General features: G+C 32.1%; 5 protein-coding genes across 7 annotated transcripts in view; 3 read left to right on the top strand and 2 right to left on the bottom strand.

Moving 5' to 3' along the window:
- Nucleotides 1–6,795, bottom strand: part of LOC106718786 — a 52,678-nt gene extending 45,883 nt beyond the window's left edge. Inside the window, exon 1 of one of the 2 annotated variants that reach the window (XM_045684604.1) lies at nucleotides 6,599–6,795. The gene's annotated coding sequence lies outside the window, so the exon portion shown is untranslated. Of the gene's footprint in view, nucleotides 1–3,735; nucleotides 3,818–6,598 lie in introns of those variants that run through there. The other variant, XM_045684605.1, reaches the window with a different exon arrangement.
- A 418-nt stretch (nucleotides 6,796–7,213) lies between these two features.
- Nucleotides 7,214–8,047, top strand: LOC106718759. Its single transcript, XM_014512925.2, has 4 exons — nucleotides 7,214–7,410; nucleotides 7,489–7,626; nucleotides 7,711–7,875; nucleotides 7,945–8,047. Exons 1-3 carry the CDS (start codon nucleotides 7,285–7,287, stop codon nucleotides 7,789–7,791), a joined length of 345 nt encoding a protein of 114 aa, XP_014368411.2. The 5' UTR covers nucleotides 7,214–7,284; the 3' UTR covers nucleotides 7,792–7,875; nucleotides 7,945–8,047.
- Nucleotides 8,048–8,817: 770 nt separating this feature from the next.
- On the top strand, nucleotides 8,818–11,828 carry LOC106718679 (cytochrome c oxidase subunit 5B, mitochondrial-like). Its single transcript, XM_045684546.1, has 4 exons — nucleotides 8,818–8,983; nucleotides 9,738–9,911; nucleotides 10,633–10,676; nucleotides 11,571–11,828. Exons 1-4 carry the CDS (start codon nucleotides 8,896–8,898, stop codon nucleotides 11,631–11,633), a joined length of 369 nt encoding a protein of 122 aa, XP_045540502.1. The 5' UTR covers nucleotides 8,818–8,895; the 3' UTR covers nucleotides 11,634–11,828.
- Nucleotides 11,829–12,401: 573 nt separating this feature from the next.
- LOC106718752 lies at nucleotides 12,402–16,979 on the top strand. Of its 2 annotated transcripts, none has more exons than XM_045684570.1 (8): nucleotides 12,402–12,453; nucleotides 12,949–13,099; nucleotides 13,271–13,364; nucleotides 13,851–14,097; nucleotides 14,668–14,802; nucleotides 15,367–15,480; nucleotides 15,861–15,975; nucleotides 16,435–16,979. In XM_045684570.1, the coding sequence occupies exons 1-8, from the start codon at nucleotides 12,411–12,413 to the stop codon at nucleotides 16,934–16,936; spliced, it is 1,401 nt and encodes a 466-aa protein (XP_045540526.1). In that variant the 5' UTR covers nucleotides 12,402–12,410; the 3' UTR covers nucleotides 16,937–16,979. The 2 variants fall into 2 exon arrangements, with proteins under 2 accessions (XP_045540526.1, XP_045540525.1); XM_045684569.1 differs by lacking the exon at nucleotides 12,402–12,453 and adding an exon at nucleotides 12,524–12,596.
- A 2,732-nt stretch (nucleotides 16,980–19,711) lies between these two features.
- LOC106718716 (coiled-coil domain-containing protein 102A) lies at nucleotides 19,712–22,487 on the bottom strand. The gene is made up of 2 exons (XM_014512875.2): nucleotides 22,331–22,487; nucleotides 19,712–20,971 (listed from the first exon to the last, which is right to left on the bottom strand). The coding sequence occupies exon 2, from the start codon at nucleotides 20,954–20,956 to the stop codon at nucleotides 19,808–19,810; it is 1,149 nt and encodes a 382-aa protein (XP_014368361.2). The 5' UTR covers nucleotides 20,957–20,971; nucleotides 22,331–22,487; the 3' UTR covers nucleotides 19,712–19,807.
- Nucleotides 22,488–22,869: the final 382 nt, after the last annotated feature.

Raw genomic sequence — 22,869 nt, 5'->3', positions numbered from 1 at the left:
CACCCGATGAAGTGATGATGAGGTCTAAAGATGGTACGCGCTAGCTTTGTAAATGCCTATTCATTCTAATCTTGAAGGCCCCCACGTCGTACTTGGACGGAAAAACTGACGCCGGCAACTTATTCCAATCCTTTGCAGCACGCACAAGGAACGATGATTCAAACTTTTTCGTTCCAACGCGCGGCACGCACTACATAAGAATGGATTCCAGTCGTATGTCTGAACGTCCGATGGTAAAATGTATTCAATACAAACAAACAATCAAATCTTTTCCTTTATAATATTAATATAGAAGTATAGGTATACAGTTACAAATATTTTTTTAGCTATTTTCTATTATGATACATAGTTCTTTATCAGTCTTAGTAAGAGGATGGTAAGGGGAAGTGGATTTGGCGGAAGAGGGGACGCATAGGAAGGGGAAATATCCTCTTTCTGGGCGTCCCCTTCTCCGTTGATTTAAAGTAGGCAACGCATCTGTATTTGCGGATGTCTAATGATCGCCTCACTATTTCGGAATTCAGGTGGCCGTTTGCTCGTTTGCCACCTTTTGATATATAAAAAAAAAACAGTAATAATTAAAACCTAATACGTAATCTTTACAAAACTACTTCAATCTATTAAAAATGTAGGTTAAGGTAAGGAAGACGCATTGGTTAATATATTTTTACATTAACCGCAAAACCTTCGTAATTACTTCCGAGGATATTTATGTGATTCTAAATTAGGGAGATTATGTACTGACTGCCACACTCAGAGTCATTTAATTGCTACTAAAGCAGTACCTTAGTGTGGTTTTATTATTACTAAATCTACAGTAAGAGTGGCTCTTAAAGTATACACTACTTAGCAGTTTCTCTAAATTTCGTCAGCGCGGAATGCAATAAAAATTTAGTATTAACGCATAGCCAAGGTTACCCGGAGATAGTATAGCCTCCCAACAGTAAAAGAATGTTTCAAATCGGTACAGTAGTTTCGAAGCCTATTCAATGCAAACAATCACATCTTCCCTCTTTATAATATAGTATAGATTACTATTATAAATTCGAAAGTTTAGATATATGGATGGATGTTTTATTTGAAGGTATCTCCGGAACGTCTAAACGGATCTTAAGAAATTTGGCAGAGATGTAGAGCGTAGTATGGAAGAACACAAAGGGTACTAATTAAGTTTTTTTGAATTTTATTACGCGCGGAAGGAGTCGCGGGCGACAGCTAGTACAACGTAAAAAAGGAATACGAGAATTTGGAATAAGGGTACCAACTACTTAAATAAGAACTCTGCAAAATTCAAATAATTCAACATTTTGGATGTGGTCCAACTATTTCACAGCATTGCGAAACTATTGTAAAGAAATTCATCATCCTAACAACCAAGCCCACATTTAGGGCATAAACACCGATGTTGTATCCGTCAGCTTTTCGTAGTAGTTAAACTAAACAATAATCATCTCCTTCTCTTTTCTTGTTGTATGAGCAAAACAGATTTTTTATTTCATTTTAAATGAACACCGAAGCGATCATTCGTACGGGCGCTTTTTTAACGCCGTATTAAAACTCTCGAGAAACGAACGCTTTTAAATTACTCTGTCCAATTCGCCAAGCGCTCACATACTGCGCGACAAAAAATTGTCGCGTTTTAAAAGCGCTGCCGTATAGATACATGTAAATGCATTTGTTATATTTGAACGCTCTTCCCGCTCTTCCAAATCACGATAAATAAGCGACCGAATTAGGACAATATTAAACATACAGAGAAAACGTAAAGAAAAAATAATACAACGTCATAAAGACGACTTTTCTATCTATCATCGGCAAAGACAGTCGCACGCAACCTGTTTGTCAAGATCGTCGTGAGGAAATAAGACATATAGTCGCTATGACTGTACTGACCGAATAGACGACTCACGTCGAATATCCAACGTTGTGTTTACGAAGCCCGCAACAACATAAAATATTAGTTTCTACGATATACGTTGCATTGTGGCTTAACTCTTGTGACTGTCGCCAAAGCGGTTGCGAGATAAACTCTTTTGTTTTTTTTTATTCATAAAAAAGTGAAAATCATAACTGGCTGGGACTAAAATAGTGCTAGCTTGTTCTAGTTACGTAAATATCAAGGTAAGTACATAGGCCTAGATTACCTACACAATTTATGCGCATAACACTTTATATTCACACGACCTTCCTCGTGCGATATTTTCTCGTAACATCTAGTATAAGGGGAACACTTCAAAAGGTTATATAGAGCACGATATTAATAGATATAAGTGTAAGCACTTAAGACCCGATGCCACACCAGTCCGAGCCGTGCCAGTATAATGCAAATTATGTATAAAGTAAAATCAATGAACATGAACAGACTATGGACTCAAATCCGAGAATTTTCACCATTAAGAAACTGCAAATCTTTCACTAAATTTCTAAAATTCTTAAAATATTTCTAACTTTAACTACCCTAGTATAAAGTGATAACACAAACTAATCTAAAAGTAAGATATCGTAAAAGCAGTTATGTAAAGACTGGTTTCGTATAAAATTTCAGCATTGAATTTGAAACAAGTTATAAACAAAATCTTTAAGTAAACTGAAACAAATATCGTCCTTATCACATACGTAATCACTAGATAATTACATATAGACAAAACAACAATCAGTATAATACCCAACATGTACGAAAATCAGCTCTGTTACCCAAACAAAAGGTTCACTTTCCACAAAATGAATAAACAACGGTGCGATAAGTGCACATGTCCCTAACCTGACTGTATTTACAACATATTCTTGACGTGTGTTTTCACTGCAGAAGCACATGTGCAAAAACATATTATCTTTCTATTTATATAAAATAAAAACAAGATAACAATACAATTTCCTTCATGCATCCTCCGTTTCGTTGGCGATGTTTCGAGGCCCATCAAATCCATATATAGCGACCAAAAAATTCCATTCATCCAAACTTTCACATTTATAATATTAGACCCTTCGTACGCAAGACAACGTAAATCTTCGAAAACCCGCGATTTTAATCCCCAATCGACTCAATACAATATAGAAGTTCGTACACAGCGCGCGTCGTCGACATTTCTGTGTGTCATCGCCAAAGGCAGTCCCTTGGAACCTGTTTTTCAAGATCGTCGTGAATCGTCGCTGCAATTTTCAAAACAGGCGACGCAAATCTATACAGTTGACATGTAATCGCTATGCCTGTACTGACCAAAAAGACGACTCACGTCGACTCACAACGTTGTGTGTACGGAGAGCGCACAACGCGACACAACCGTACAACATTACTTTCAACTTACGTTGCATTGTATACGAAAGGCTTTATTAAGATGTTTGAAGTAAAATTTCAATTCACAAACTTTTCACATATGTAAAAACAAAAATCCTTTATTTTCTAAGAAATTGTTATATTACATTACAGATAGTGGTACTCCCGAAACACCTGTACGTCATTCTTTATCTTACTAATATTATAAACGCGAATATTTAGATAGATGGATGGATGTTTGTTTGAAGGTATCTCCGGAACGGCTGAACAGATCTTGATGAAATTTGGCACAGATGTAGATCATAGTCTGGAATAACATAGGTTATTCATAAAGTTTTTTTTTAATTCAGCGCGAACGGAGTTGCGGGCAAAAGCTACTTACAAATATCAAACAAAAACAGCAAGTAATTTAGTACGCCCAAAGAAATAAATATAAATAAAACAGATAGCTCTTGACTCACCGTTGTATAAGTACGCACGCACTCAATGCACCGACACTAATGTATACTGTATTGAATGAAGGAAATTGCGCCAGTGACGCTCTTCTATTGACTACAATTCAATTGTGTAGACCGAGTCAGCTGTTCAATAAATTTATTATGTTCAATGTATATGTACATAGTAAAGAAATCCAACCAACTAAAAAATACTAAGTAAAGTACCTTTAAAATATTGGCTGTAGTATTTAATACTTAGGAATCAAATATAAATGTTTCAAAAAAGAAAAAAAAAGAAAATAGACGGACTTTAAACATCTTAAATTTTTTTATAAACTATGGCAAGGAACTGTCTATGGTCAATTAGTTATGAAGCTATTAGCTGTGATGACACATTTTATATTTATAATACCCCATATAGAATGACTTCCATACAAAATTTAGGAATATAAACTTTACATATGTTTACATGTTAAAATAATAGCATGCTATGCATCTCTGATAAAACTGTAAAGGTAAAGTCTATATAAAGATATAAAAGATAAGGAAAAAGATAAAGAGTATCTGTTCAAAGCTAATAATTATTTTGTCTAGATCATTAAAAAAAGCAAGTTTCAGATTCAATAGCTGTGACGTCACAAGACCTGTTTTCCTGTAAATTCATATTTAGAACACATTCAAAGGATTAAATTCACTTCCGACTTAAAATGAAATATTATCCAGCAAACTGTCACAAGAGCTAAAGTTAGCACTAGGATTGTGAGCATCACATGACAATGGATAGGAAATAAGCATCTTTGGCTGTACTTCGGTCACATAATAATAATGTTGTGGCAAACCTAGCTACATTCCATGTCTATGAACAACAGAAGCTATTGAAATATTAAACGTTATCACAACTGGACATGGTATCTTTGATACTGAATATTGTACCACAATACTGCACAATAGTATCAAGTTGGTTTCCAGATGGCTTGAAGATCTTTAAAGATGTTGCAGCATAGAACAAACTCCCAAAGAATTTTATAATGGCTCCATAAATAAACTCTTTTAGAAATAGAATGAAAAAACAAGATATCTCCAAACTATTCGAAATACTCATCAGCTTGTTAGCTGCCAGTTAGAGCAAAAATATCAAGATTCTTTCCTGAACAATCTATTATTATATTTCTGAACTTTTTGGTAATACTACAAGCTTCAGTAATTAACCGTAATTCATTGTGAATGTTGAAAGGTGCTGATGATTAACACCGGACCTGAGAAGTTTGACAATAACATCTTCAAAATAAGCATAAATTCTAGTATAACAATACCCAGTAACAATGCTTTATACCAAACTATTTTATAAGCCAAAATATGTGTTACATTGAACAGATCAACACACATTGTATCTTAACTCACACAAAAAAAAACATTAGGGAAAAAACAAGCACTGGCTACATAATTAAGGAACCCAGCTAAAAAAACTCTACGTTGTTTGGAAATAATAGCCATATTGAAAACAAGCATAATGTTAAAAATAACATCAAACAAATATAGCACCTAAAACATTGTATATTAAAGTTGAAACATCAAATAAAACTACACAATAACAAAGCATTAAAGAAAAACATATTCTATGTGGCACGCATAAGGTTTACTTCAGAATATCGCATTTTAAATTCTTCTGAGTACATTTGCACCGAATGCACCGGAGTCAGGTCATTACGTGTCAGTGAAAAAGCGTGAAATGTTAACATTGCTTACAAAACAATCAATTCTTTAGCAAAATATTTTATATTGAAATGGAATGTATTGTGTTTAATTATTATACAAGCAATAGGTGAATAAATAAATTATGTATGATTGTACTTTTACTTGAAAAATTTCAAGCATGTCTTTGTTTCTTTTTTACAACAATTTCAAAATATTACCCTTTAGAGAGTTGATCTGGGGAATAAACAGGGGTGTCTATGTCCATAACGATCAAATGTAGATAGCTATAAACGTAGAGGGAGACAAAGAAAGTATGGATGGATTGTCGGAAAGGGAATAGATGTCTAAGAAAGCAGCGATTTTGGAAATGCTGACTGATAAAGATACATCCAAACCCGTATCAGTTATAACAACATTGTATATGGGAAACAAAACTTACATATTGAAAAGTAGTACATACTGTATATGTAGTAAGTTAAGTATTATATATTTTTGTGAGCTAAATATGTAGGCAATAACTTTTTTTTTTATTTCAATACATTTGCTTGAATGTGGCCTGTACGGTTAGGCCAGTGCTGAATTGCAAGATTTATACTAGTTTATTCAATATAAAGAAAATTATATTTTTTATTGGTCTTTGTTATCATCATCAACCTGCCCTTATCCCTATGGAGGGTCGGCACAGTATGTACTACTCCTCCATACATCTCTATCAGCCGTCATATCTGAATTTACCCCCTTCTTACGCATATCCATTCACACAATCTATCCATACTTTCTTTGGTCTTCCTCTACCTTTATAGCCATCAACATTCAATCTCATTACTTTTTAGTCTTTGTGTAAAATAAGGATTTGTTTATAAAAGAGTTAGAGATTTAAAAGTAACTTATTTCATTTAAATGTAAATTAGATGCATGTTTTAATTTTTACAATGTTAGCAAAAATGATTTAAAGCTTTCTAATGATAACAGTAATGGAGAAAGTAAGTAGTCTTATTCAGTCTTACTTTATTGTAAGTATTAAATATTTTACTTATTAGCAAGAAAAATTAGAAAAAGGTCAGAAAATTATACTTCGCGGGAATCAGTTGTTGTATATGCTGAGCGTTTAAAAAATATGTATGAATTCTCATTCTCGTTGTCGTATATTTATGTTAGATCTTCCTTAAGAAATATAAAATTAAATACTCACCAAATTCGATTAATCGTGAACAATTTCCTTTCCAATCGGAATTAACGATCAAACTTCAATTGATCACAAAATTAATATAACACAAAAGGCACAAACACTTTCAAAAAATCAAATTAAAACAAACAAAATCACCGTTTTAATAAAATTAATTTGCAAATCTTTACATTTAGGCACATTCAATTTCAAACAACATAAATATCAACTTGCTCATTCTCGATCTGTCCAAATACGTAACACTTTCATCACTCCAGAGACAATTGTTATGCTTTTTACACAGAGTAACTATGGTTTTTATGTGCTTGCACAACTGCTGAAGTACGAAATGTAGTAAATGAAAAATGTAAATTCTAAGTATGTTTAAGTAATTACTTTTTTATTGACCTCTACAATTAATTTTAACATGTTACATAGATTTGAAAAAAATCCTAGTTCAACTTATTCATAAAGTATTTTGGTCGGATTTTTTAACGATATTAAGTTAGTAATTAAATATAAAATATGCATGTGGTTTACAAGTCAGTTTACGCTAATTTTGTTGAGAAAAACTTCAACTTACTTCACATTAATTAAACTGTAAAGAGATGACTACGATGATAACACTGTATTCACGTGAACTACAAGCGCAACGCGCAATTATTGATTTTTGCGCTAAGTTGCTAAAAGGCTTATACTGTATTAAATTCAACATGCTACGAATGGCTTTATTGTGGATCATCTACATTAATTTTGAACTGTACAAAAGTTATGCATGTGAACCGACAGCTGTTCCATTCACATTTAAGGAATACCCATACAAAGATACACCTAAGAACGTATGTTCAGAGTTTTTTGTTTTATGCTTATTCATATTAGTATTATTTCCATAACTTACTACTAACTACTTATTTCAGGAAATGACGTTCCGAGAATTTGAAACAGCCTGCGAGCAAAGTAGTGCTTGTAGTCATTTGAATGGTTTGGCGCGAACTCGCTGCATCAGAGAATGTGTTTCACCGTCTTGTTACAGAGAGCTTTACTTAAACGACCCTGTAAGTTAACATAGATTGTTGTTAACAGTGAATGAATATTGATAATAATAAAGTTTCTAAACAGAATTGTTTTATTTTTTACAGCTCGAAGAAGGCGAAATCGATGTCCGATTAAATTCCTTTAAAGGTTGTTTTATACAAAGAAGCGGGCGTACGCGAAACTGATTTCGTATGAAAATTATACCCTCTTTCTTCTTGTGTATTAATAAGATACACAAGATTAGGCAAAAAGTACAATTTATGCTAATGGTAAGAAATCGAGAGATTTTGTGTGTAACCAATATGTTCTAATATATTTTAATTTTAATTTTTTTACAGCTCCTTATGGCCCTGCATTTGAAACAGACTACAATGTGTATCGTTACAATAAGAAAGTTTAAAAATTTAAATAATACAGTGTGAAATTTTCATGTAATATTTTCCGAAACACAAATTTTTTTAATTTTGTTATTTAGCAATGAACTGGTAAGTATATAGCTAAAAATATTAACTGAATTATGAAAAAAGTACCTAGATAGTGTGGATTTTGTCAGAGTTAATAAAATTGTAGTTAATTTCTGGCAGTATTACAGTATTCATATAAAATTAAGGTTAAGGTAACTTTTCTCTTCAAATAATTTTTTATTTATGATTTTTTTAAACTGAACTACTAATAATGTAAATAATTTTGCTGTTATCTTTCCGATTAAAAGAGATATAGAAGATAATTATAGTATTTTTAATAAAACCTTATAAAAATGAACATTGTGTATTTCATTATTAAAATATCTAAACGTATTTCTTAAAACAAAACTTTCATAAGTTGGAAAGTTTTATGAGTAAAAAAAACAATATACAATACCGTAACGAAATATTTATCAATTTATAAACTAAATACTACTCCCTTTCCCTTATAAATTAGGGAGACATTTATTCCGGAGGGTTTATTAAAAAGGGAATTGTAATAGTACTACAGAGTAGACGAACCCATTGTGATGTCATACGAAATATGTCAGATGAAATGTTTTGATAAATCTATCCCGTTCTTCATTTGTACTTATAACAATACTAACCATACATAACAAATATTAAACTATTAATACATAACATAACAAATAAAATATATCTTAAAGCGGGTTGTGTGATAGGTGCCGAATAAATTTTTCTTAACGAGTGCAACATTATCAATTGTCTTTTGAATATTTTGACATAGCAACATTGAAGACAATCTTTTCCACTTGCTGCCGTGAGAAGCGGTCTAGTGATAAAATTGTGAAACGTTTACTAACCATGGCCTCCTTGTGCAGACAAATTTTTCGCGTAAATGCCTGCAGAAATCTTATTTTATCCACTGCCAGACGTGGATATGCGGACAAAAGTAAGAATGTAATTTATTTAATTCAGTTTTCCTTACTTGTCAAATTTTAGTTACGTAATGTCAAATTTTCCAATAAAAATAAAAAAATAACAAATACTATTTTAAAATTATTCATAATAGATAATTTTTTGTTAATACTTATTATGTTTTATAATTTTACAAAGTGACAGTTACTTAATCATGAAAAAAAACTTGTCCTTCGGCAAAACGTCATGTTAGCCACATTTTATTGATTTTTAAAGTTTCCTTTTGTAAAGGTTAATCTTTGATAAAACTTCATGTATTTACAAAATGCTTAATTCATTCGGCATAGTATACAGCAAATTAATTAACTTCAAGTTATTCTATAGGTTAGGAATGTTATCACGAAATCCCGATAAATAACTTACGATCCGATTTACGTGTGTAACCCAAAGTTAAGAAATTAAATACTAATTTATCTATTTAAATTCCAAAACCTATTAAAAATAATAAATATCAATTACAATTTCTTTATGTGCTCTATTTCTTACTTTTATTTTTTAAATTAAATTTAGGAATAGTATCAAAAATATTAATAATCCTAATAAGGTCTTATGAACATACTTATAAAAACTGTACAATAAACAAAACCTTAAGAATAAGCTGCCAGTGTCAGTTTTTCTGTTCAAATACAAGCCTTCAAGAGTAGAGTGAAATGCCATTGGGTGGGATCCTGGTCAAGCGCTAGCCTTTTCAATATAAAAAAATAATTAATTTTGTCATTAATGTACAGTGATGTCTGACCCCATGGAGCATGCTACTGGTCTAGAGAAGAAAGAACTGCTAGCTTTACAGGCTGGTAACGATGATCCCTTTAACATGAAGATGCTTAAGAAAGCTGCAGGCACACGCGAGGACCCTACACTTGTGCCATCCTGTTTCGATGCACGAATTGTTGGCTGCATATGTAAGTTAATATTTTATTTATATAATATACAAAAAACAGCAACACAGGTTATGGTGACGGCCGGCAGAAACCGCCACCTTCCATTAAGTTCTAGCGTATGTCTTAAAAGAAAATATATTTTAAGGTGTAATCCGAACAATATTAAATAACTTTTTTATTGTTAAAATTTGTAAAGTGCTTGTATTTTATTGTAACTAAGCTTTCAATATATTAACAATACAAATTACTTTATTTTTATTATATATTAAACTAGCTTTTACCCGCGACTTCGTCCGCGCGGAATAAAAAAAATGCACACAAGATAAAAAAGTTCCTATGTCCGTCTCCTTGTTCTAAGCTACCTCCCCATAAATTTTCAGCTAAATTAGTTCGACTGTTCTTGAGTTATAAATAGTGTAACTAACACGACTTTCTTTTATGTATATAGATTAAATTAAATAAAATTAGTAAATAAATAATATCTTCTTATTGTAATAATGTATTAGTCTTATAAAAGTTATAGATAAAAATACCTATAGATAACTTTATAGATAAAAATAATATTTTGATTAGCAAGTAACAACCAAATGTTAAAGAATTTTTGCTGCCAACATCAATAAATACATAGGTTGGTATTTATTTTCTGTGCTGAAAAGACTTGTATAGAAACTTAGTGATGAACAGTGGAAAGTAGTTATGTAATATGAAATTGTTTGATCATAATATTATTTCATTTTTCCAGGTGAAGAACACTCAACAGCTATCAACTGGCTTTGGGTACATAAGGTAAGCATGTTTTATGTATAAGAATATAGTTTACATTAGGGTAAATTATTATGTAAAGGTGTAGTTTCTTTAGTCCAGATCTAGAAGGACTATTGTGATGAAGTATACACATAAATCAATTTTTAACAACTGAAATGAGGGGTGTTTCCTGTTGGGCCATTTGTGTACCTATAATAAAATTATTTTGATCCAATTGATTAGTAGGCTAATCGCCACAACAGCATACATTTCACATTAGGATAAATCGAATCTAAAAAAATAAAATAAAAATATTTGGTGGATTAAAATCCCCTTAGGTTCATCAGCCCAATGGGATAACAGTAAACTATTTAGAAAATTATAGAAAAGGTTCACTTACTTGTTATACAATAACAAATACATGTGTATTATTGTATAGTTTGTATTGTCCTAGATAAAATATTATTTAACAAGAAGTCTATCATGGTTCAGTTCCAATTATTTTATTATCCAGCACAAATTTTTTAAATAATCTTTTTTTTATATCATAAGGTGGCAAACGGCCACCTGGATTAGCCGTACTAGTGAGGCGACCGTTGCCCATAGACATCCGCAAATGCAGATGCGTTGCCTACCTTTAATTAACAGAGAAGGGGATGCGCAGAAAGAGGATATATCTCCTTCCTATCCGTCCCCTCTTCCGCCAAATCCACTTCCCCTTCCCATCCTTTCCTATTAAGAAAAGAATGGAAAGGGTAAGAAGACTAAAATTAGGCCTCCGGTACCACACTCATCAGACGAAACGCGGAATACCTTCCACTTCACGCCTGTCTTCTGAGTGGTCGTGGTATTTCACCGGACGACCCGGCCTATTCGTGCACCCAACATGTAGCGGGATCTACCACTGTTAAAATATTTTTTCTTTTTAATTTCCAGGACCACCCACGCCGCTGCGAGTGCGGTCACTGGTACAAACTTATCGAGAAAACACCTCTCTAAACATCTAACGATTTTAGTTTAACGTTATAGTAGTGATTACGATAATTGCAATGATTAGCATCTCGACAGCCGCACAGCATATCGTTGTCAATTTGTTCCTTTATGTACTAAATGTACAAAGATTGAATGAGACCGCAGATGCGCTAGTTTGATTTCTAAAATCGTATTCAATCAATTAAATAATTATAAGCATAACAGTGTTTTATTCATTGAATGTTACCTGTGCATTAAAAACCAATGTAATGTATTATGTAAGAGGTTAGTGTTTTGTAGCCAAATAAATGTTTGAACTTCGCCAATAATTTTATTAGTTGTTTTATTTTCAATTTATAGAAATGTAAACTTAATTTTCTAAGTCTTATCAATATTGCACATCATTGGATATCAGTAATAGAAAAATATTAGCTAGAGCCCATTATAAGGTCATTATTATTCTAACAAATTACTATTACTTAATATTCTGTTGGTTACTATTTAAAAAGTAAAATCTAAAGATACAATTTGGTTTTAAAGTAAGTAGGAACTAAAAGTACAAAGATGTGGTCGTAAAATAAATTATAAAAACTATGGCACTTGGGAGTCCTTTGGAAAATGGAATACCGTGCGTCCGATGTCTGTAGTAAATTTGTCTGATTTCACCATTCAAATAAAAAATACTATCACCGTTGCTTGGTATATAATCTGTCTATATATTTTATCTGTATGCCAAAGAGTAAAATATTAAAAACTCTGTCAATGTGATTCATAGAATGTTTTTTACTCTTTGGAAAATTGCATATGGCGGTAGTGGCAAATGACAGATTTTCAAAAATTTGTTTTGGTATTAATATAAGACACTATATTAAAACATATAAGAATACATAATTTATATCAGATTTTACGACCGCCTGCAGGATTAGCACGATATCACAATGTCGAGTTCAATTTATGACACGTATAACTTACCAAATACGAGTAAAATGTGTACGTACAGTGTTGTAAAATATTTTTACTTTCGTTTAGCTTTATTTAAAGCGAATGTTCGCAGGAAAGGGATGAAAAATCTATTTTGTGGTTTTACAATGTAGGCAAAACCATCTCAAGGATCTACTTTATAAATATAGCACCCATACATTCTTTTATAGTTTGCAATACTTACAAACAATCCTATCAATTTTTAAACTCTTTATCCTTTTCTAAATACAAGCTAATGTGTAATGTGTAAAAATTAAGAACATATCCTCAATTATTAATAAATTTAATTCAAATTTCCTAATTGCAAAACATATTAGACACTAGCAACTTGTTAAGAAGAATTATACTTTATATATTTTAGATGGGAATCCAATCTGCCATGTGTATATTGCTGATGGGTTCCAAGAAGATTGTGAGAATTTGATACAGAAGTGTATAATGAAACATGATGTACTGGAGTACCATATGTTCTGCAGAATATGGAAGGAAATGAACATGGGATGCCTTTATCAGTGAGTGTAGTGATTATTAAAAATAAAAAACAAACAATTTATAATGAAATAGTGTGTAAAACATAGACTTAGTCATATCTTACAATCTTACAAAGTTAACTGCCATTGCTTTCTATATCACTATACTCTAAAATATATATATATATATACCATTATGTTCTTCTCTTCCAGGGGTAGAACGTCAGCAGCTGAAGTAGCAGAGTTATCAGAGGAAGTGTTGCACATAGCTAAACATTATATGGTTGCTGATACTACTATCTTTGAGGTATTGCTTTTTGTTTTCTTATTGATTTTATAAATGTGAAAGTTTAGATGCATGGATGGATGGATGTTTGTCCGGATGGATCTTGATGAAATTTGGCATGGATGTAGAATATAGTCTGGAAGAACAAACAGGCTATGTATTATGTATTTTTTAAATCCACACGGATGGAGTCATGGCCTACAGCTGTTTGCATTTACTAAATTTAAAATCTATTAAACAATAAAATTTGTTCTGACTTAGGTCACTAGAAGAAGACAGAGTGAGAATTAACAATGCTTTAAGTTCTATATCAACATTAAGGGGTTGATATCAACCTCTTTGGAATTCCCTGGTCTAAGCCATAGATTTACTCATTGAAATGGCATTGGCATGTAAAATATAATTTAGTTGCTAAACTTACAACTAATAAACTGCACCTTACAGTAAAAAAAACTTGATAAAAAGGCTTATTACAATGCATCTGTATAAAATATTATAACTTTACAGGAATCGGTAGCCGGTCTATTTTTGGTCTACAGTCTTATGCATTTACAACCATATAAAAATTTCGCATCTTTACGTCTCGTACCGGAAGATATCCCAGCTATTCAACGTATAGAGTCAGTTGCTAGGAGAGAGAAACGGTACGATGTTTTGTACATACTGGCATCTGTGCTCATTAAAGGACCGTGCCAATTCCACGCTGCGGAGAGAGAAAGAGGCATGGAGCCTGCAATTAAAAAGTATTTGGATGGTAAAAACTTTGTTATTACGTTTAAATATGTTTAATGTGATTGTTTCTAAGTTCTATATTTCGTACAAGTTTTTTTTTCATTAATTTTTAATTAAACATATGCCTTTACACTATTGTATGAAGTGAACTCGTCTGGTCTGTTTGTTGCACTGAAGGCTGAATTTGATGTGATAGACAAAGAATTTGTTTTTTTTAATCAAGATTGTATCAATAGTTATTTATTTTACCAACAAACCTAGAATGTGCAACCTGTAATAGATACAAAAAAAATATCATATACCACGACCACACAGAAGACAGGCGTGAAGTGGAAGCAATTCGTCTGATGAGTGTGGTGGCGGAGGCCAAATTTTAGTCCTCTTTCCCTTCCCACCCTTTTCTTATTATGAAAGGATGGAAAGGAGAAGGTGATTTGGCGGAAGAGAGGATGGATAACAAGGAGAAATATCCTCTTTCTGTGCGTCCCTGTCTGTGGGCAATGGTCGCCTCGCTATTTTGGCGAATCCAGGCGACTGTTTGCTCGTTTGCCACTTTTTGATATAAAAAAATATATATAAATTTACTTTTCAGGTTTTAAAAGTATTGACAGTGTGAGGGGAGTGCGATCTAAGGGTGTATTCTACCGACAGACCGAAGAACTGGATCTCATCAGGGAGCTTGGAGTTATCACAAAGAAATATAGTGAGACCAAGGCACAAGTAATGGGTATGTTTTGTAAACTTTGCATAGAGACAGACTTTCAGACTATGTTCTACATCTATGATAAATTTCAACGGCATCCGTTGATCCGTTCTGGAGATACCTTCTAACAAACATACATATATCCAAAGATTCTCATTTATAATATTATAGTAAGATGACCAAATTCCGCGTTTCGTCTGATGAGTGTGGTTCCGGAGGCCTAATTTTTGTCCTCTTTCCCTTCCCATCCTTTTCTTTATAGGAAGGGGAAGTGGATTTGGCGGAAGAGGGGACGCATAGGAAGGAGAAATATCCTCTTCTGTGGACCCCTTCTCCGTTGATTAAAAGTAGGCAACGCTTCTGCATTTGCGGATGTCTATGGGCAACGGTCGCCTCGCTATTTCGGCGAATTCAGGTGACCGTTTGCTCGTTTGTCACCGTATAATATAAAAAAAAAACGGTTATAGAGATCTTTAAGAGACCGGTTTCAGTTTCAGTTGTGGTAGCTGACAGTTGTTTTAACCTGTATATTTGATAATTTTGCACTATGGGTGTTTTGTATTATGTGTTTTCTACTTTATTTTCTAGGCAAAGGCCGTGTGGATCAAAGTCTTCAGTATATTAATGAAAATTTATCTGATGAATTGAGTTCATCACTTAAAAATTTATTAAATGGATTCCAAGATGATGATGAAGATATTGGTATGTACTAAAAATTAAATGTTAGTATTTATTTAAATACATTACATCTATATATATAAAAATGAATTGCTGTTCGTTAGTCTCACTAAAAGTCGAGAACGGCTGAACGGATTTCTCTTATCTTAGTCTTGAAATGTTCGTGGAGGTCTAGGGAAGGTTTAAAAGGCGAGAAAAAATTCATACCGCTATTAAGTTTTTTTTCCTGCGCGCGGACGGAGTCGCGGGCGACAGCTAGTTATTATATAAAACTACTGGAAAGATTTCTGTGAAATCTCGGTAAGGCATCATCGGGCCACCAGAGTTTGCATTAAGAATATGTATAGAAAAAAATATATCTGTTTGTTTGTATTATTTAATATCTAATAATTTTGTTTTTCTAGATGATGAAAATGTAAAAACTGAAAGGGAACATGTGAATTCAGTTGAAGAAATTAAAATGAAAGCGATGAAAGAAGCTGTGAATCCTGTTAAACATCTTACAGGCATTGTGGATAGGTATGTTACTGAGATTAGCAAATATCTTTGCAATGAACATTGTACGAGTTGCTGCAGAACACAATGTTAAGTGTTGCCAGTGGGAGGGCCAACTGCAAAAATATTTAAAACGGGCATTCATCATCATCAGCTCACTATATGTTCCCACTGAGGAGCTCGGAGCCTATCCTAAGTTAGGGATGACTAGGACATAGTCAATGCAGGCCCAGTGCGAGTTGACTTCACACAAATCTTTGTATTTCTTCTCAGATATGTACAGGTTGCATCACGAATTTAGAACGTCAGATAAACTTGTATAATTTTCAGAGATATGTTCATTTTACAGTGCTAAAAGTGGCTAGATAGTTTTTTTAACACATTCAGTGCCAATGACTAGCCTTAAGAGTTTACTTTTGCCTTAAATAGTAGTGGCATTGAATGTGTTAAAAAAATAATATCCATTTAATATTTTATTTTCAGAAAACAATTAAAGAAATCAAAAAAGGAAAAGCAAATTAAAATTGATGATAAAGAGTCAGAAACATGTGCTATAGATAAAAAAAGACGACCTTCACCCAATGGGAATAAAAATAAAAAACACAAAGTGAACGAAGACGATGCAAATGTTAAAAGTGAAGAAGCCGAAATAGAATTACATATATCATATTCTGATAGAAGTGAATCCAGTGAAAGTGATAATGAAAATACAGAAAATGTAGAATCCACAGTAAAATCTTTACCAATGTTAATAAATGATAATGTTGGAGCATATGAAATAGAGATTATAGATGAAAGTCAATCAAACGAAGTAACCGAGCAATCAGTGTTGCCAAATAGTAGTGTTGATGTCAATATACCAACTGTACCATTGACAAAGGTTAAAAAAGAAAAAATAACGAAAAATATATCAAAAAAGAGCCACTTGAAGTCAAGATTGAGTCGCTTGGGGATGTTGAAAGTTGCAAGTTTAGATAAAAATTAGTTATTACAGTTTCCCGCGACTTCGTCTGCGCGGAATAAAAAGATCTAGTAATAAATATAGCTTATTTAAACCTGGAATAGTGTAGTTTCCCAACAGTGAAAGAATTTTACAAATCAGTTCAGTAGTTTTGGAGTCTATTCAATACAAACAAATAAACAATAAAATCTTTCCCCTTTATAATATAAGCTTAGACTACCAACGTGTTTTGCATAGATCGGTATATTTTTTAATCGGTATATTATTTTAAATTTAAAACAACATTAAAACACCCTTTGTTACTCTTAGATAACATGGTACTGTAACGGTGATTTATTTTTTTAAATGGATCCAGTAGTTTTTGAGTTTATTAATTACATGCATACAAAAAACAAATTGTTCCTTATAAATTTAGTGTAAAATTACGAATTTTGTATTCATCGACCATTTGATTATTTTAAACTAGCTGTTGCCCGCGACTCCGTCCAAGCGGAATTAAAAAAACTAAATCACGACGAATTTCATCGTGATACCTCAACATAAACATCAATCTAAACTTTCGCATTTATAATATTAGTAAGATTGTAACGTGGATTTCGGTATGTTTAGGGCTTTAATCAAGAAATAAATAAATTCATACTGGAAAATGAATTTATTATATGACCATTGCAGATTATAAACCAAAATAAGATAACCAATCAAATTCATTACACAGAGATTCATTAATTTTCACAATTTAAACAGTAAGTGTGATTTCATACTGAAAAAAAAAAATAATCGTAATATTAAAATTATTGTATTGCCTATAAAATTATTGTTATAATTATTTTGAAGTAAAAAAAACTACTTAAAATGTGATGAAAAAGACATAAAAAATATAAATACGTCAATATTTCATTATAAGACTAGTATAAATGTTAGCAACATATTTCATTAGACCTTATTTCAATAAAGATAGAGTTGAAATTGTTATATTTTTTATTTACATTTTGACAACTCTGAACATCGTACGAGTAGCTGCGCAGAACACGGAGATGACCTTGAACCGTCAAGATTATTAACGGCAAATGCAACAGCAAAATAGTAATAAAGTAAAGGCAAGTAAAGTAATAAATAAAATTCTTAATCTCTAGGAAACACGCAAAATCAAATTATAATATAATCAAGGCTCAACTATATGTTATTAAATAATGTATGTGTGTGCAAATTAAGTAACTAAATATATGATATTTTTCATATTAATGTCCGGTACATTTATACAACTTGGTCATCCCGTTCCTATATTTTGAAATAAAGATAAATTTACGATAAACATTAGTATATTAATTCAAGGAATAAAAAACAAATTGCTTATTCGATTGTTTTTTTTTAATTAATCATTAAAAACAAAATTGACCTTAAACATGAGTTTCCTTTGCTGACGTATTAATAAAAAAAATTGTTGTTTACTTTTTTTTTAGAAAGGGATAACGATATGTTTTTGTACGCGATTTAGATTTACGAAGCAGGAATTCATTTACCATTTTATTTCGTTATATTGCACTTATTTTTATTTAACAATTAGAACGGATATTATTATAATTTTCTATTAGTTATTATTTTTTTAAAAACTAGACTATCACAATTATCAACAACACACACTACTCCAGTCTAACTTTTTTAACTATAATCAAAATCAATGGAAATGAGAAATTTTATTTACAAATATCACTGACTGAATGTCATATATTGTCTACTAACTTTTACCCGCGACTCCGTCTGCGCGGAATAAAAAATAGAAAACGGGGTAAAAATTATCCTATGTCCGTTTCCTGGTTCTAAGCTACCTGCCCACCAATTTTCAGTCAAATCGATTCAGCCGTTCTTGAGTTATAAATAGTGTAACTAACACGACTTTCTTTTATATATATAGATTAGTGCTTAAATTGATGATGCAAACAATTCTGTGTTTAATAAGTCTGTATTTGTTATAATTTCTCATTTCTATTGAATACGACTATACAATTACGTATAATGCGGCTGAAAAGTTAAGAAAATATATGACAGGAATGTAGAATATACATTTTTGTATAATAAAACCCAACAATTACAATGTACAGTCAATGTTTAACCGTGAGTTTTCACTAACGTAACACATACATGTAAGAGTGTACATCTTCCATAAAGGCCGACAATGAATCTGCTGTTCCTCAGGTTTTGGGGTTGTCCATGTGTGTCAATACAGTGGAATGGTTAAACGAGTTATTGTCCGGTCCGAACGAACGACCTCCATATGAAACTGGGTTTACATGAGAAACCTCTATAAGCGACAAAAATATTCCTAGAACTCTCTCTTATCCAGGTTCGACTGTATAAAGCGATCTGCAGCAAATTTTCCCCACTGTATAAAAAAATATATGGAAAAGAAAAGAAATGATAACTTGTTTCAGTGAAAATCCAATTGAAAATGTGTACTATTCGTACAATTGTTATACGGATTTTAATACGAAATACAATTTGTTTGAAATAATGTAATAATCTTCTATTGTTAATAATTTTTTTTATGTATGGAATGTGACTAAAAAAACTATTTTGTGTTTTCAGTTAATTCTACAGTAAAATAAATGCTTGAAATTAATTTGTCTCTTTTTCTATTTCTTCTTTTTGATTAAAGCTTTTGTTTAATTCTAGTTTTCAAAGCTCTTGTATAAAATGATTAAACAAGCTGCATTCAAAAGGTTAAAATGTAACAACAACCTCTTTTTGAATTCATTAAACGCTACAAAACTTTTTTTGTACATTACTTTTTTATTTTGTGACAGTCAATTAAATTAAAAAAATTGTGACATTTATTGGAATTCATTTTGTCAATCTAATTCATATTGTGGAAAGTAAACAGGTAAATAATTTTATGTTTTAACAATTTTCACTTTTTTCAACTATTGCCAATTCGTCTTCTTCACCGGATGTATTTGTTTTTGTATCAAATTGTGCAAGATTAGCTTCAGAGGAACCGTTACTAGACTCATGTGATCTCGGACTAATACTCGTTTTCCTAACGTAGAGTACATTTGAACTGACTCGTGAACTATGATCACTGGTGAATGGTCCACCATATGCGCTGCCATCTGATATTCTATTCAACTTATGTATTTGTTCTCTGAGTTCACAAACTTGACTGTAAAGTTTCTTATTTTCACGCAAAATAGCTATATTCTCAGTTTCTAAAAGTTCCCTCTTACTCCATTGTATAGTATTTTCTGACTTTAGTCTTTCAATTTCCATTTTGAGCTCGGCCATCTTCTCTTCCAACACTTGTTTAGCTGCTACCTCGTCTTGCAGTTCATTTTGTAACCTCTCAACTTCACTGTGACTAGAATCTGTAGAACCTAAAGTTCTATCACTATGTGTAAGCTCCATTTTTGCATTATGTAACTCTGCAGTTAATGTTTCTATTTTTGCTAATAAAAATGCTTTTTGATCTTTTTCACTCTGTAGATTTTTAAACGTTTCATCCAATCGTAGTCTCATTTCACTCAGTTTGTTTGCGAGAACGTTGTCCACATTGGAAAACTTATGAGAGTCTAAGGAAGCTCTTTGCCTTAAAGATGGTTCACTGGGAGATACATAACCTACATTTTTCCTCCTCAATTCTACTCCATCATCAGTCGTAAGGTCTCCTGACACAATTCTGCTTTCGCCAATACTTAAAAGCTTTTCATTGTCTCTTTTAAGTTCCAATAAACTTTGTTCCATATCATGCTTTTCACTTCTTAGTGTCGTAATTTCTTTAGTAAGTATGTCGACTTTGTTTTTCAAATGTTTGGCTTCTTCTCTTGCTTTATTGCGCTCGTTTCTTACTTTAGACCACTTCTCCCGCCAGTTAGCGGTGCAATCTGACCACCAGCGCATGGTTTTCTCCATTTGTGACGCCCTGGCTCGAGCCTCGTCTAATTCTCGTTGGTAGAGCGCCTCTTTCGCCTCCCAATCTGTGTTTGTGTAGCGCATGGAACCTTCGGGGTCGCGACTGCGTCGGTGGCTGCCCCCGTGAGAACTTTGCGCCATTTTTCATTTGTGTTGCTGTGAATATTATTTGTACAAGTTAAAAAAAAACATGTATTATCTACCAATAAAAGCTTGGTGCATAGTATTACTATGGCCATTGACATTTTATCGTGTCTCTTTTATTATGATTAGGTTTAAAGATAAAAGTAAACCCTCAATCTTTGTCAACATATACAAATTTTCCCATACGATAATAGATATTTCACTTCTAGTTATCCAACAATATGTCTACATGTGCGAAGCCATCACCAGTAATATGTCCACCACGGGATTGCCCTCCTCCACCACCAAAGCCCCCATGTTTGGTAAAGCCAGTTATGCGAGGGTTGCATTGGGCGCAAACTAAACGTATACTGAGTCAAGCTATTGTCCTTTCTATTTTAAGTGGTGCATCAGTATACTTCTTTATTGGTATGCCAAGGAGACGAAAGTATCGTGAATTCTATGCGTAAGTAATTTTTGGTGTTCAATTTTAGTAGAAAAAAGAGGAACTGATAATTTTTGAAGTATACCCAAATATTAACGAAAATATTTGATTCAGCAACTGTAATTGTACAAAGATTGACTTTTACACTTTAATAGAAAGCCTCTATCAGGCCTGTTCCTACCACCACAGCAATGCTAAAAAAGACCCTCAGAATTGAGTGATTAGGTAGTAAAGGCCCTGATTGCCAAATGATCTTGATAAGAAGATATCAAAGTGTAGTCAGGGAGAGAATTTGTATCCCCTGTGTCATGCAGAAGCCCAGTGAAAAGAGCTGCTGGTGTCCTTTTCAAGATCACAAGACTCTTCATTTGCACTGACATGGCTACCAAAAGTTTTTTTGTGAGTTCAGTCTCAAGATTATCTCTGGTAGAAAAAAAGGGATCTATGAGGCAATTTGTAAAAATGAAAATATTATTCTATGGGCTTAACTTTAACCACTGTGTAACCAATGGTTTAACTCAAGTTCAAATTAAGAACACACATTTAACACTACATACACAAGCTATTGATACATAACTACATTTTAAAACTATTTGATTAGTGTTGGCTGAAAAGCTAAACTATATATTTTAGAGAAAATTGAAAATAAAAGTTTAAAATATCCGCAAAATGCGTGAGGCATCTTCATAGAAATTTTATCTTAAAAAACTTAATAGTAACATTAAATTTTAAAAATAAGAAGATTATTTGTTAGTGATATTATTTCATCAATAAGATATAATTGATGATTACTTATAAAACAAAATCATTAATTTCTAGCGGTGTTTTAAAGCGTATTTATTGAAACTATTTCGATCCGACAATCAATTTGTAAATGTTATAACTCAAAATGATATAAACAACAAAATTTGAACCGCAAAACCAAGACAAATAATGTAGAAAATTACCTTAACCAAAACACCGATGGTAATTGTTCTAACTTGTTACTTTTAATTTACTTTTAGTGTAAATCAAAAAGGTTTTTGTTATCAATTACTTTCACTTCAACAATATTTCAAAGCAATTTCCCAATTCTCTAGTTCTACAAAATACAGACTGCATAACAAGCACAGCACTACATACCTTTTACTAATACAGTACAGATCTCAATCATAGAAGATTGCAACATTGTTGACAAATATTTTTAATTTTTTTCTTAAATAAGTTTGATTGCTTATTATGCAAATAAACAATATCAACGTTTTACTTAAGGTTTGGTTTATTTTTCGAAATTCCAATCGTAGATATAATTGAAGAGGCTTTTTGTAACTAAGTTGTAAATTGTAATTACCAATATGCAATAAAAAATTGTGTTGCTGAGTAATCATAAGCAAGATTTTTTCTTATTGTTTTGTTCCTGTTTATTTTTTTGAAGGTCCCATATCTCTTACATTCTCATATTGGCCGTTAAGAAAAAAAATTATTTCTTTGATTTATTGAGTTTAAA

The sequence above is a fragment of the Papilio machaon genome, chromosome 26 (genome assembly GCF_912999745.1).
Source record: "Papilio machaon chromosome 26, ilPapMach1.1, whole genome shotgun sequence".
Lineage (NCBI taxonomy): Eukaryota > Metazoa > Arthropoda > Insecta > Lepidoptera > Papilionidae > Papilio > Papilio machaon.
Note: the sequence above shows the minus strand (reverse complement) of the source record. Positions and strands in the feature narration are given on the sequence as shown.

Coding starts and splice junctions, on each gene's coding strand:
- LOC106718759 (XM_014512925.2), top strand. CDS start 7,285: ATGCTACGAATGGCTTTATTGTGGATCATCTACATTAATTTTGAACTG. Junction 7,411..7,488: donor ACAAAGATACACCTAAGAAC/GTATGTTCAGAG, acceptor TACTTATTTCAG/GAAATGACGTTCCGAGAATT. Junction 7,627..7,710: donor AGCTTTACTTAAACGACCCT/GTAAGTTAACAT, acceptor TATTTTTTACAG/CTCGAAGAAGGCGAAATCGA.
- LOC106718679 (XM_045684546.1), top strand. CDS start 8,896: ATGGCCTCCTTGTGCAGACAAATTTTTCGCGTAAATGCCTGCAGAAAT. Junction 8,984..9,737: donor ACGTGGATATGCGGACAAAA/GTAAGAATGTAA, acceptor ATTAATGTACAG/TGATGTCTGACCCCATGGAG. Junction 9,912..10,632: donor ACGAATTGTTGGCTGCATAT/GTAAGTTAATAT, acceptor TCATTTTTCCAG/GTGAAGAACACTCAACAGCT.
- LOC106718752 (XM_045684569.1), top strand. CDS start 12,545: ATGTCGAGTTCAATTTATGACACGTATAACTTACCAAATACGAGTAAA. Junction 15,481..15,860: donor AGATGATGATGAAGATATTG/GTATGTACTAAA, acceptor TTGTTTTTCTAG/ATGATGAAAATGTAAAAACT. Junction 15,976..16,434: donor CTTACAGGCATTGTGGATAG/GTATGTTACTGA, acceptor TTTTATTTTCAG/AAAACAATTAAAGAAATCAA.
- LOC106718716 (XM_014512875.2), bottom strand. CDS start 20,956: ATGGCGCAAAGTTCTCACGGGGGCAGCCACCGACGCAGTCGCGACCCC.